Source organism: Peromyscus eremicus, chromosome 6 (assembly GCF_949786415.1).
Source record: "Peromyscus eremicus chromosome 6, PerEre_H2_v1, whole genome shotgun sequence".
NCBI lineage: Eukaryota > Metazoa > Chordata > Mammalia > Rodentia > Cricetidae > Peromyscus > Peromyscus eremicus.
The window spans coordinates 123,565,097-123,579,532 of record NC_081421.1 but is presented as its reverse complement, the minus strand read 5'-3'; the positions used below and the strand labels follow the sequence as shown (position 1 = coordinate 123,579,532).

The 14,436-nt window shown below is 46.7% G+C and overlaps 1 protein-coding gene across 2 annotated transcripts in view; it reads left to right on the top strand.

Annotated features, from left to right (window-relative positions):
- Positions 1-14,436, top strand: part of St6galnac5 (ST6 N-acetylgalactosaminide alpha-2,6-sialyltransferase 5) — a 168,728-nt gene that overhangs the window by 136,711 nt on the left and 17,581 nt on the right. Inside the window, exon 3 of one of the 2 annotated variants that reach the window (XM_059265052.1) lies at positions 9,425-9,834. The exons of the other annotated variant lie outside the window; for it this stretch is intronic. Within the exon in view, the coding sequence (XP_059121035.1) occupies positions 9,425-9,834 (410 nt within the window). The remainder of the gene's footprint in view (positions 1-9,424; positions 9,835-14,436) is intronic. 2 annotated transcript variants of the gene reach the window in all.

Below are 14,436 nucleotides of genomic sequence, written 5' to 3'. Positions count from 1 at the left end.
TTTTATTAGCTCAACAGGAAGCCCCTGGAAGGTTCATCAGACACATGACAGAACTTGATTTGCATATTGAAGATGACTCCAGGAACTTCTAGGTGAAGAGTGAGGAAGAGATATCAACTCAGAGCTAAGAGTACTATTGGCACAAAGGTGAGAGGGGGTGGCTTGATGAGATGGGAAGGGATGAGATGGAGGAAGACAGACCCAATAGTGGACAAGTATCAAGAATGAGCCCAGAGTTAGGGGGTAAGCAGCAAGGGGCAAGTTGCATTGTGGGTTGAGGTGGCAAGCCTCTCCTTTGAGATCAGCTTTCCCATGTTCATGTTATGGATGAAAATGGACCTTGAAAAGCTAAGCAACTTACTCAGTGATATCCATATCTGGGAAGTACAAGAAGCAGGTTTGAGGCCAACAACACTAAAAACCCAATTTTTGGACATGGCTCAGTGCCACCCTCCTTCTGCCACAGAGCTTGACTGTCCTCATGCAGGCAAGGGGTGGGAACAATACAGGTAGCTCTGGGTGGAGAGAGATGCTGCATGAGAGATTGCTGATGCTTGTGGCCCCAGAGAGTAGCAGGTGAGCCTGTCACTGAACAGCAGGAAGGGCATCTTCTTGAGAGAGTAACATTTTCCTGGCGACTCACATTAAATAATCCTTGTGGCTTTCACCAAGGCTGCTGGACTGAGATTGACAGCTAATAACAGCCTGGTAATTACAGGAAAACATCAGATTGCAAGGCCAGAGTGTCTCAAAACACCTGAAGCCATTTAATATATCTGTTTGCTCCAGACCAATGGGCTGCACTACGACCCCCCCCCCCAACTCCCCAGAGCAAGGCCAGTATCATTACTGAGCTAATGGGCATCACATTCCGAGATACCTTTCCCCTGCCAAATAAATCAGAGTTTTAAGAAGTGAAGCCACGGTGTTGCTGGCTGCAAATGTGTACAAGGACATCTCCGGTATTTTAGGTGTCGGCTCGAATTTGACTTGGCTTGGCTTGTTCTCTTAAGAAAGGCTCCAGAGGCATCAGCCAGGTCACAAGAGAGAATTCTTGCTCCTCAGGCTGTGGCAAAAATCAGACCTTGATTTCTTAGCTTGCTTCCTTAAGTAGGAGTTGTTCCTGTCACCACAGAGTGAAGGAGTTAGCCATGATAGAAGCTGTCATGTTCCCCTATCCCCTGGGGGGGGGTCATGCATTGTATGGGCTGTTTTAGGTTAAGAAAGGGGCGAGGAATGTGATAGAAGGATTAATCTACACATTCCAAAATGATCTGGAGCCCACTGAAGGGTGCATACCCTGTTCTGGGTTCTAGGATGATAAAAAAAAAATGCTTGCAAATTGCCAGAATTCAGAGGGGACAGCAAAAGTAAAATTAGAGCTCCACATGTATGTACACACAATGTTCCCCAGTTCTACATGTATGTACACACACATGCTCCCCTGTTCCACATGCATGTACACACACATGTTCCCCTGTTCCACATGCATGTACACACACATGTTCCCCTGTTCCACATGCATGTACACACTCATGTTCCCCTGTTCCACATGTATGTACACACTCATGTTCCCCTGTTTCACGTGTATGGACACATGCATGTTCCCCTGGACATCCTGCTGCCCACTTGCCTCCCACAAGCTCCCAGGAGCCTTGCTTACCCCTTGTATGGGGTCGTGGGAGAGGTTGTCTGCAGCTTCGGGCCCCTGAGGACACCTCATGACTCCTAACGTGCTGTGGATTTTTCTGGGCATCTTTCACCCAATACCAGCTCTAATGACCTTGGCATCAAGCTCTTACTGGGGACTAATAACTGGCTGGGCTTAATGACCCTTACTGTGTCCTGGGACATTATCCCAGCCAGCCATTAATTTCAGGCAGTGCCCTGAGCTCTAGCCATAATGACTCACTGTCTTTTCCCGTGAAGACAGGTGTCTTCACCAGTTCCCTCCCTGCTGTACATCAGAGCCAAGAGACTTACTGGCGAGTTGCTGGCTGGGCCATCTTATACCTTCTGCCCATGTGTTCTCAGAGGACAGAAACAGCAAGAAGCTGGGAATCACTGATGTAGCCATCACCTTCTCTGGTCAGCATTAAATGTCGGAAACAAAATAAGGTCTCACATAGCCCAGGTTGATCTAGACTCACTATGTAGCCGAGGATCTTCGTGCCTCTACAAAGTAAGTGATGACATTATTGGCATTCACAACCACGGTGAGTGCTTTATGTGGTGCTGGAGACTTAACCAGGGCTGTGTGCATGCTGGACAATCACCTCATCTGAGCTACATTTCCAGACCCATTAGATGCTTTTTATACATCAGGACAGGAGACAGCCAAGATTGGAGTGACCTGATGTGGGTGGCCATATTTTCTACCAGCTACACAGCTGCTGAGCAAATGGACTATAAAGAGAGAGAATCTGGGAGGCTGAGTACTGTGAGGAAGAAGCCAGACAAGCTGCCTTTCTAGGTAAAAACTCCCTTTGGAGCTCTCCCACGCCCTCGTCTACAGCATTTTGTCTCCCAAGCAGAACCCAAAGTTGGTCTTCTTATGCTCTCCTTAGCAACCTGTCTACCCTACATCTCATCACTCAGGAGCAGCACACAGACACTGTGCCAGGAACCAACCCAGCACCTAGGAATGCTTCACCAGCTCAGTAAGACACTAGGAGTTTATCGGTGCTGAGACGTGGGAGGACACATCTCCCTTGGAGGACTGCAATACATCCTAAGAAACAAGGTCACACAATTTGTGTGATTTCTAGTCGTTCTGCTTCCAAGATATCATTAGTCCTTCTGAATGCAGGAACCAGACTCCATTCCTCTTTGGAAGTGGTCCACCTTCCGAACACTGTCTTCCCAGCTGCCGGCAGTGTGGTATCATGTGTAGAAGAGCAGACACGCTCTTGCTGGCACCCCTTAGCCATGGGCACCTGAAGCAGAATTCGGACTTCACTCTTTGCACCTTGTAGCACATGAACTCAGCTTGAAGAGTGGGTGTTAGTGCCAGCAGAGCGCTGGCAGAGCAGAGCTTGAGTGGGTGGGCATGGAAGAGACAGGACGGCTATCTGGGTTTGGTCAACTCCTGGTGGGTTCTGGTTGTGTCCGGTGATCACAGAGGATATGTATGGCAGATACAGAAGCCTTCTCCTTCCCTGAAAGGATCTTCTGGAGGGAAAGATGAGGAAAAAAAAAGGTCCTTGGAGTACCCCTGGCATGATCAGTGTTTCATCTGTCAGTTAGCCTCAGCTGTGAGAAGTTAAAATAATGACAGGGGAAATGAGCTGCTGGGACCCTCTTCAGAGTCCCCAGTCACAATCAATAAAGTGACTGAAAATTCAAAACTAACCTGGAAAGTTCAGCTTGCATGGACTTGGGGTCCACTGAAGTGAACTTATGGCATAACGTGATGGAGTGTCGGGGTGGCCCATGACATAACGTGATGGAGTGTCGGGGTGGCCCATGACATAACGTGATGGAGTGTCGGGGTGGCCCATGACATAACGTGATGGAGTGTCGGGTGGCCTATGACATAACGTGATGGAGTGTCGGGGTGGGCTATGACATAACCTGATGGAGTGTCGGGGTGGCCCATGACATAACGTGATGGAGTGTCGGGGTGGGCTATGACATAACGTGATGGAGTGTCGGGGTGGCCCATGACATAACGTGATGGAGTGTCGGGGTGGCCCATGACATAACGTGATGGAGTGTCAGGGGTGGGATATGACATAACCTGATGGAGTGTCGGGGTGGCCATGACATAACCTGATGGAGTGTCGGGGTGGGATATGACATAACATGATGGAGTATCGGGGTGGCCATGACATAACATGATGGAGTGTCAGGGGTGGCCATGACATAACCTGATGGAGTGTCAGGGTGGGATATGACATAACCTGATGGAGTGTCGGGGTGGCCCATGACATAACGTGATGGAGTGTCAGGGCAGCCCATGACATAACCTGATGGAGTGTCGGGGTGGGCCATGACATAACCTGATGGAGTGTCGGGGTGGGATATGACATAACCTGATGGAGTGTCGGGGTGGGCCATGACATAACCTGATGGAGTGTCGGGGGTGGCCCCTCTCAACAAGTTGTCAGGGAGACCCTTGAAGCCCCTGAAGCAAGATGGCCAAGTGACACTGAGGTTGATTGACCCCTAGAACCAGATGGTTTCATCACAGGATCTAGAAAAGTCAGTCTGGAACTGGGCCGGAAGCATCTGCTCTGCTGTCTAGCCCTCTTAGGCCCAGGAGGTTCAGGCTACCAGGGAGAACGGTCAATAGTCTCACTTAGCTGTAGTCCCTAAGGCTATGCAGTAGTGGCAGGACTGTTATGGGGGACAACCAACTGCTTTCTGATTGGATCCACAGCACAGAGCCCGAGGAAGGGGTGAAGTGTTGTGCATCCCTGTGTACCATCTATGATATGGGGCTGTTATACTCCTGAGCTAACAGCAGCTCTGACAAGATGGACAGTCATCACCCAGTCACGGAGAGAGGGGAAGCTCATGAGGCCCCTGTTCTCTTGAGGAACTATGAGTAGTTAATTATTGATGGGGGAAGAAAAGACATTTTCTCAGCAGTGTAGCTACCTGGTAAAGTGCCCAGGCTCCTGTAAGCATCTCTCTCTCTCTCTCTCTCTCTCTCTCTCTCTCTCTCTCTCTCTCTCTCTCTGTCTCTCTCTGTCTCTCTCTCTCTCTCTCTCTCTCTCTCACACACACACACACACACACACATAGGAAGGTTAGGAAGAGTAAAGAATCAGTGGAAAGGGAACAAAAGAAGCTAATTTAGGATTGATATTATTAAAAATACATTATATACAAGAACGAAAATTTCATAATGAAAACTACTATCATGTATGATTAATATGTGCTAATAAAAACATAAAAAGTAGCTGGGCGGTGGTGGCGCACGCCTTTAATCCCAGCACTCGGGAGGCAGAGCCAGGCGGATCTCTGTGAGTTCGAGGCCAGCCTGGGCTACCAAGTGAGTTCTAGGAAAGGCACAAAGCTACACAGAGAAACCCTGTCTCGAAAAACCAAAAAAAAAAAAAAAAAAACCATAAAAAGTAAAGAAAACAATAAGTAACCTAATAACGAAAACGTTCTGAGTTACAAGGTACCTCAGGGCATGTGAAGTAGCCATTGAAGGTCTTCAGATGAATGTCAGGATGAATAAACGGGTGAAGAATCAGCATCGATGGGCTACAACTATCTAGCTCATCCCTTTTGGTTTTTTTTTTAAATGTAGGAGGTTAGTGAACTTGTTCTGAAATCAGCCATAGACTCTGTCTCCTGACACACTCCCCCCAGTAGTCCACTATCTGCAGAAGCTCCTCACTGCCACAGGACATTTCACCTCCCTATGGGTGGTGAAACTGTGACTCAGGATTCCAGTTTTCCCAGGACTGAAGGGTGTCCCAGGATGCAGGATTTTCAACTCTAACACCCAGACAACCTGATGCTGGGTCCGTCACTGAAGAAAGTGTTAAGGTGGTCCATTCCGTGAGTCTGTTCTCCAGTGTCAGCCCTCCATTAGCCCTTAGAAATCGAGTTTCTTTGGCCTCTGCTTGTGCACACCTGCTGCGGGGGGGGGGGGGGGGGGGCAGGGGCAGTGGTCCTAGTCATCAACATCGAAGAACACTCTCCACGTCGATGACTTCCTCTCTCTGTTTTCCCCTACTGCTCTCTTGCCGATTGTCTCCCTGCTTCTATGGCTTTTCTTTCAAGCACAACTGGCCCTTATCTTGGGTCCCAGAGGTCCTTGTGCCAGCTTAGTTCAACATTTACTGTGGATCCTTTCTGAGAGCGTCCTCTCCCTGGACTGCAAGCTTCTTGAGGGAATATCATCTTGCTTTATCTACAGCACCAAGTTCAGTGTCTGATACACAAAAGGACTCTGTGACACCGCCGAGCTGTAGGAGCCTCGAGACGCCTGTTTGGACACTTAGTCCTCTGCTGCTGGTGGTTTCGGAAGCCTGTGGGAACCTTGGGGTGGGATCCAGCTGAAGAGACAGAGCTCTGGAGGTTTATAGCCCTGTCCTACTTCATGTTCCTTCTCTGCTTCCTGATTGGCCCAGATGAGAGAAAGCAAGCGCCTGCCTCACTCTACTGCCACATCTCAATGACAAATAATATAACATTATGGCATTGAATGTTCAGCTCTGAATAGCTTACATACAGAATGTGACAGTAAAATGTGGAGCATTCTCCCCAGAGTTTACACAGAGGATTCAGCGGTCTCCTTCCTCTAGATTCCCAAAACTTGGTGAGGTGAACAGGAATGATGCTCTTCCTCAGGAAGTTCAGGTCTTGACCATAGGTTACCCTGGTGCACTCAAGGTCCTGAGTGAGTTCTACTCCGAATGATCCTCACAGGAATTGGGGTACTGGCTGGAAACCTTGTTATTTTATTGCATCTGCCCACATCAGAGTCCTAAGAGTTGGAACATTGACAACTAAGAAGTATCTTCCGGGGCTTGGGTGGCGGCAGTGAACACAGCTGATAGTCCCAGCACTCTAGTTACTCTACAGCCCTCTGCTAGCCTAGTGGTTAATCCCATCAGCTCTGGAGCCAGATACCCTGCCTTCCGAGCCCACCTCTCCCTTTCTTAACTTCATGATCTTGAGCAAATTACTTTTTCTAATCCTTCAAATTTCTAATTTGTAAAGTAGTAGCAATAATACCTTACAGTAATATTTGAAAGACAAATATGATTACATAATAAGCTTAGAGAAGTTCCTGCCCCATGCAGAGCACTCAAATAAATATTAGCTACTTGACCACTCTTTTTTATACTCCCCGCCTTGCAGTGTCCTAATTAATCCCCATCAATCAGATTCCAGCCCAGAGCTCCTCCATAAATACCGTCATACCTTGATGTATTCCTTCAGCCACAGTCCCTCACCCAAGTTCAAGCCTGTGAGGCGGGAGCTCTGTTTGCCTCTTTTTTGCATCTGGCTGCCTAACTCCATGCTCTAGTTTGCTTCACTTCGCTATGTTAAAACACATACAGATACATAAATACAAGTAACATTATATGGACTCAGTTGTATTTATTTAGGAACACACACACACACACACACACACACACACACACACACACACTCAATGAAAAGGAGGCCATGAATTTGAAAGAAGGCAGGAAGGAATATATGGGAAGACTGAAGGAAGGAAAGAGACGGGAAAGTAAGTCATCTCAAGCCACAACAGCTTAAAACCAACTTGCAAGGGTTTACTTGACTTACAGGCCACACTCCATCATCGAGAGAAGCCAGGGCAGGACCTAAAGGCCAAAACACAAAGACAGGAACCGAAACAAAGACTACAGGAGAACGATGATTACTGACTTCTGCTCAGTCAGCTTCCTTAGACAGCCCAGCACCACCTGCCCAGGAGTGGCATCATCCACAGTGGGGTGGCTCCCACTAATGCACAAGCAAGAAAATGCCCCACAGGCATGCCCTACAGCCAATCTGATGGAGGAATTCCCTCAGTTGAGTTCCTTCTTCCCAGATGGGTCAAGTTGACAAGGACAGCCATCACACCCACTTACTGTCACCAAAGAGCAACCAAATAATTGCATGCCTGGTGATAAGTTACAGTGGTTAAGTCTCTGATTTCCCAAGCCCATGCGTCAGTCATTAGCTCAAAGTGCTCAGTCCTGATTTCCTGAGTACTTACAACATGCACCATATTAAATGATAATTGTTTTGGAGACACAGTATCAATGTGTAGCCCTAGCTCAGCTGGAACTGGCTATGTAGACTTGCTGGCCTCAAAACCACAGAGATTCACCTGCCTCTACCTCCACAGTGCTGGGATTACAGGTGCACACCACCACGTAAGTGATAGACTCGAGAACACCTGTGCTTCATTGACTAACTCTTGTGATGAGTCCCATGCTTCAGCTGGGCTTTGCAACAACCATTTTCACAGGTCAGATAGTACTGATTTTTATGACTTAATCAAAACTACCATTAACTTAGGATTTTCCCCTTCTACCAAGGCAGAAAGGGCCATTTTCCTCCGCTAGAGTTGAAGGAACAGAGGCTTCTGGAGATCAGCGACTTAGCAACTTCCCATAGTAACAGATGTTGCAAATGAAGCTGGACCCACCTTGCCATGAGAGAAGGTCTTGGGGAGTGCTAAGTAAGACTATGACATACACCCATGGCTCAGGAAACTCTCACAGTAAACACAAGGCTGAGTATTTGCAGTGCTGAGATGGATCCCGTTTCCTAAGACCAGGGAGCCAGCTGCCCAGTTCACAGTTGACAGAGACGGGCAGAGCTCTGGGAGAAATCAGTGAGGCAACTTTCCTTCCTTGTTTTGACTGGGCTAGACATCAGGCTCAGTCAGAGTGCCTTCTGAGAATGCATGGAGGCCTGGGTTCTCCAGCACTGCATAATTGTGTGTGTGGTGGTGTGTGCCTATAACCCCACCAGTTGGGAGGTGGAGGCAGGAGGAACAAAAGTTCAAAGTTATTCTTGGCTGCATAGTGAATTGATTGAAGTCATCCTGGGCTAAGTGAAACCCTGTCTCCAAACAAATATCCCGATTGTCATTTTCTTTTGAACTTCCTGGCTTTGGGCTCAGGCTCTAATTTCATTATCTTCTTAGAACAGGGAGAAGATATTTCCCATTAAACATGAACAGGAGGTGTTTAATTTGTTAGCTCTTATGTGTCCCTGGTTGGCTTTCCATGCACGCTGTCATGAGGTGTGTTTTCAGAAAAGGACCGGAACTCTGCAGTTCCAGAATGGGGTCTGAGGTTTTGAGCCTGGGGCTTTATTTACATCGATGAAAATGGGGTACTGCGATTTCTGCCCTTCCCCAAATCTTAGGAAAGAACACTCAGTTCTTCATTTCACAATCACAGCATTGACTGCATGTCATTGCTCTTGTGACTCTTGAATGGTGTTTTATTGAGGGACAACACACTCCCAGACCTTCCAAGAGCCGCGATAAATGCTTGGCTTTTCAACAAGGGGAATAAGAGCCAAACCTGAGTTACAGCAATTTGCAGAAGATACTTTGCTTTGACTCAGGGCCAACTTTGGATTCAGAAAGACCTAGTTCTGAAAGTCTGACTTCTTCCCATCTCTAAGCTAACTAAGCCTGGCAACAGTGACCTTGCTGGGTCACATGCTCACACAGGGATCTAAGCCCTGAGCCAGTGACAGACAGATCAACACCAGCTTTGTGCCTAGCCTAACAGCCTCTGCAGTTTAGAAGGAAGTGCAAGGATTCATGCAGCTGCGAAGGACCAGATATAATCGGGCATGCGGCTGGGGTAGGGGGATGGGGGATGGATAAAAGGGAGGAGACACCCTTGTCTAAAGACAGGGATATAACTTGGTAGTGCCAAGGGAGGCCTGACACCATCTTTCTCCTCCTTCTGCCTTGCAGCCCCTGAAAATGCATTGCAAGGACTGCGCCCTGGTGACCAGCTCAGGGCATCTGCTGCATAGTCAGCAGGGCGCCCAGATCGATCAGACAGAGTGTGTTATCCGCATGAATGACGCCCCCACCCGAGGCTATGGGCTTGATGTGGGCAACCGCACGAGCCTGCGGGTCATCGCACATTCCAGCATCCAGAGGATCCTCCGCAACCGCCATGACCTGCTCAACGTGAGCCAGGGCACTGTGTTCATCTTCTGGGGCCCCAGCAGCTACATGCGGCGAGATGGCAAGGGCCAGGTGTACAACAACCTACAGCTTCTCAGCCAGGTGCTGCCCCGGCTGAAGGCCTTCATGATCACACGCCACAAGATGCTGCAGTTTGATGAGCTCTTCAAGCAGGAGACTGGCAAAGACAGGTACGGGCCATAGCGCAGTGGGGAGGATGTGTGATGGGGGCAGAGTCGCTAAAAGCAAAGCTTTGGCTGAGGGTCTGTGTTGTGAGCCCCATGGTCCACGTCATCAACATCAATGGGGTTCACATGTTGGGTTGCCCTGGTAATGGATTTTTGAGTGTATCGGGCAAAGTGACATGACGCACAGTGACCATTACTAAGTAATTCATGACTAAGTCCTTATTTTAGAAAAAAAAAAAAAAAGGCTAGATGGTGACTGGCCTACATTAGGAAACTGTGGGACACTGTAGCTTCATTTATGGAGGAGAGAAGTGTGGGGAGATGGCTCGCTTTACAAAGTGCTTGCTGCACTAGAAGGAGGGCCTGAGTTTGATCCCAGTAATCATGAAAATGGTGGGGGCACGGTGGCACATGCGTAGAATCCCAGCGCTGGGAGGCAGGTGAATGACTACGGCCTGCTGTTAGCAACCCTAGCCTACTTGATGAATTCCAGGCCAGGGAGAGGCACTGTCTCGTAAGACAAAGTGAACAGCCCTGAAGAGTGATAGGTTGACCTCTGGAATTCACAAACGTTCACATGCACCCACATTCACACACACACACACACACACACACACACACACACACACACACAGAGAGAGAGAGAGAGAGAGAGAGAGAGAGAGAGAGAGAGAGAGAGAGAGGTGAGATTTTTCCCTTTCAAAGATACACAGCCATGCAGTCAACTGCTACTCATTGAAAACCTACTGCTTGCTCAACACTGCATCTTGCATCTGCCTCTGAACATAGTAAAAAAACAAGATGGCACCCTCCGAACTCATCGCCTTAGACAGTCACCAAGTAGTGACAGGAAGAAAATGGGGCTGTAACTTGTATGGCAGGAGACAAACCATGGTCCAGGGCAATGTTTTCCAAAGTGCTCATTAAGACCAGATAACAGGGGTTGGAGAGATGGCTCAGTGGTTAAGAGCACTGGCTGCTCTTGCAGAGGACCTGGGTTCAGGTCCCTGCCACTCACATCATGACTCCAGTCCAAGGGACTCTTACACTCTTTGCTGCCTCTTTGGGCACCAGGCACACACATGTTATATACACATACATGTAAGCAAAACATACATGCACATAAAGTAAACATTTTTAAAATTTGTATTTATGTATATATTTTATGTATGAATGCTCTCTCTGCATGTATGTCTGCATGACAGAAGAGGACATCACACCCCATTATAGATGGCTGTGATCTGCCATGTGTATGGGAGCCCATTTTCAGGTTCCTTGTAGCTTTACCCAGCAGGTCCACATAGAGAGGATGATTAGGACCACGGGCATGAGTGCAGGTGTCTAAGATGGTCTGCACTCAGCTGTGCTGGGGGGAGGTCTTTTGCTCCACCCCTTGGCATTTCTATAAATACCCTGAGGCAGAGATAGTCAGGGCCCATTGGAATAGGTTCCAGGCCATCTTGAGGCTATCCTTTATTTTCTATCTGTTTATCTCCACAATCTAAATCCTTCTATCTAATATTTCCTGCTGCTCACACTCAAGAAAACTCTGGGGAGCTGTGGGGTTGGTGGGTAAATGCCCCGCAGAATGGCGCCTGAACAGGGACACATGTGGGTGCCAATTCAAAACCTATTTCAGATGGCACATGATGATAATGATGGTGCATGTGTCAGATAGATGGTAGGTAGCTTTTTAGATATGAAAATGTTCTAAACTTAATGGTGATCATTCTATCTGTGAATACACTAAAATCAATTAAATCGCGCACTTTAAAAGTGAAATGAAAACCAATCACATGTATACCCACATCTCAATGTACTTAGAGTCCTGGTATCAAACTTATTTCTCATTCTAAGTTGCAGATTTTTGAAAAAAATGAGTGGTGTAGGTAATCGAAAGGCTATCTCAAAAAGATGCTTCAAGCTGAAGACAAAGACAGTGTTTCTACAAGTATGGAAAGAGCTAGTCGGGAAGAGAACTCCCCCCAGGAGACCAAGGGGCCAGGGAGAGAACATGCAGGGGAACTGCAGAAAAGGCACCCACATGGATGTATCCAGGATGTCAGGGCAAATGGCACAAGATAAGGAAAAGAGTCATGAGCTGCACAGGTCCAGAGAGAATGGGACACAGGACACTGAGCTACTCCTGAGCTACTCAGGGAAGCCTCAAAGGGTGGCTAGACACAAAGCTCTGGGTGGAACTTCAGCTGTCTACCTTCTAGAGACTTGATGACCTACCTCACTTCCCTGTGAAAATAAGGACAGTGACCACCAGTCATCAGACTGAACTAATAATTAATTTCTGTGGGGTTTTTCTAGTTCTGAAACATATACTACTTTAGTTGATGTACACTTAGTGGCCTAATACCCTTCTTATAAAAACTGACTTATAAAAAAATTTGGTCAGTTTCTTATCTTAAATTTAAAGAGATTTGTTAAGTCGAATAAAGACCAGAAAGTACAGAATCCACTATTTGGCTAGCTTAGGAACATATGATTGGAAAACAAAGCCCACTATCCCCAAATTCTTTGGACAAAAGAGCTGTGTTCTTAAACCTTAGGCGTGTTAGGCAGTTTGAGAACTGGCCCTGACGGTAGGGACCAGAGGAGAGCATTATGCTGTCCACACTACAGCCTCTTTCCTGGCAAGACACAACAGACCTGTGGTTACCACAGTCCAGACCCATGGCTGGCTTAACATGTCTATAGCTTGATCAGGAGAGCTGCAGTTAGATGAACACACCTGTGACCTGTCCATTAGACCCTTGGCTAGCAAAATCCAAGCCTGTAGCTAACCTAGTCCATTTCTAACCCAGCCATGGATCACACTGGTGCTCCTGATCAAAGTTAGGAGCTGATAAAATCCGCACTGTGGTCAGCCCTGTGACCCAGCAACAAGAGAGGCAGCCTTACATGTTAAACAGTTCTCTAACCAAGAGCATGTTTTATAAGGACTAAGACAAGCAATGAAGTTTACAATTAAATGTTGCTGCTCCGAAATTTCAAAGTAAGTTTCAACTGTCTCTTCCATAGAAAACACATTCTCTCCTTTCTTATTTGATGATTATTCATTAAATGTAAGTCTTCCCACAACCCTGGTGAAGGATTCATGAAGATAACTGTACATGGCTGGTCTCAGTAAGGGATCACATGATGTGGGTAGCCTAGAGACTGGATCATCCCATCCTTTGGCCACTTGAGATCCCTAAGAAACATATCCTACCCTTCCCTAAAGCCTGACATGGAACACCTGCTCAGTAAGTACATCTTTGTTAGTCCCTGCTGTAAGAAGTCTTTGCAGCTGAGCTCTGGGGCCTCTTTCTGCAGATATACCTCAATTAGCACCCACCCTGCCCCTGCTCGGAGAATCTCACCTATGACCTTATAGCACACCAAAGCATACCAGTCTTTCCAAAGGAGTTCTGTCTCTTACCTTAGGAGACTGTCTTTAAATAGATAGCATTATATTGACTCAGTGTTCTTATATGTCCCCATTCTTAAGCTGAGAGAGAGAAAGAACCTTCCAGAATAGATTTCCATTCAACTGAAACCCAGAACATTTGGGCTGAAACCATTCTTTCTATGTAAGCTAAGAAACCCAACAAAAAAGGAGCACATGTTGAAGATACATAAAGAGTTTAGTTTCTAACCAAACCAAACTCATCACTGGGACATCAGTCCAGACTAATATTTTTTTAAGAAATAGATTTTGTCAGTAGATTTTGATTTATAGGAAATTTTACCCTTAAAAGTGGAGATGAAAATGACTCATGAACAATCTGCAATTAAGAAGCATGGCAGAGGACAGAGATGGCCGAATCATGCTCTTTGATATTAGAAAGTAACTACACTTGAAAATAACTTTTTTTAATTGAATAAGGGCACATTAGGAAAATATGATTCAGAACCAATATTATAGTAATTACATAAAGGAAGTATAAATGAATTAACTGCAGGAAGAATATTTCCGTTGAGATTATAAATGAGATTCTGGTGGAGCAGAAAGGCCTTTAATTGTAATTTAGTGTGCACTATAGCATTATCAGCTCAGTGTGTTACTTCATCACATAAAAGAATATCTGCTAATTTCCACTAATAAGCACATGACAGCTCTTCATATTCTTTCATTACAGCTGATTAACTGTAAAAACAGTAGATATTCCTTTGTTGGAGAAAAAAAAGTTCAGATCCTTTCAGGAAGACAGTACAAAGCAGTTGCGTTTCTACAGCACATGATCCCAAGCTATTATTTAGGAAGCGTGGGGAATTTTAAGCAGCACTTAAAAGAATGCCTCACTTCAGTTCCTCTAGGCCCCCACTTTGACTTCTTCCCATGTCCTGTGGCCCCACATCCTCCTGCACTGGAGGCTATGGCTTGTGATCCATCCAGAATCACAGGAAAACATCCTGGGCTTCTGCTCCTGGGAAATCCACAGTTGATGTTTCCTGGGGACATAACAGCAGGAGATAGGATAGTGATTATTTTGTTCCAGATCTCTCAGGGATCTTGGGAGATGAGTGAGGGTCGTTCTCTTCCTGGGCTCCACATTTCCTGGTTAGTAATCCCTCAGACTAGTCCAGGAAGAACTAACTGTCCAGTACATT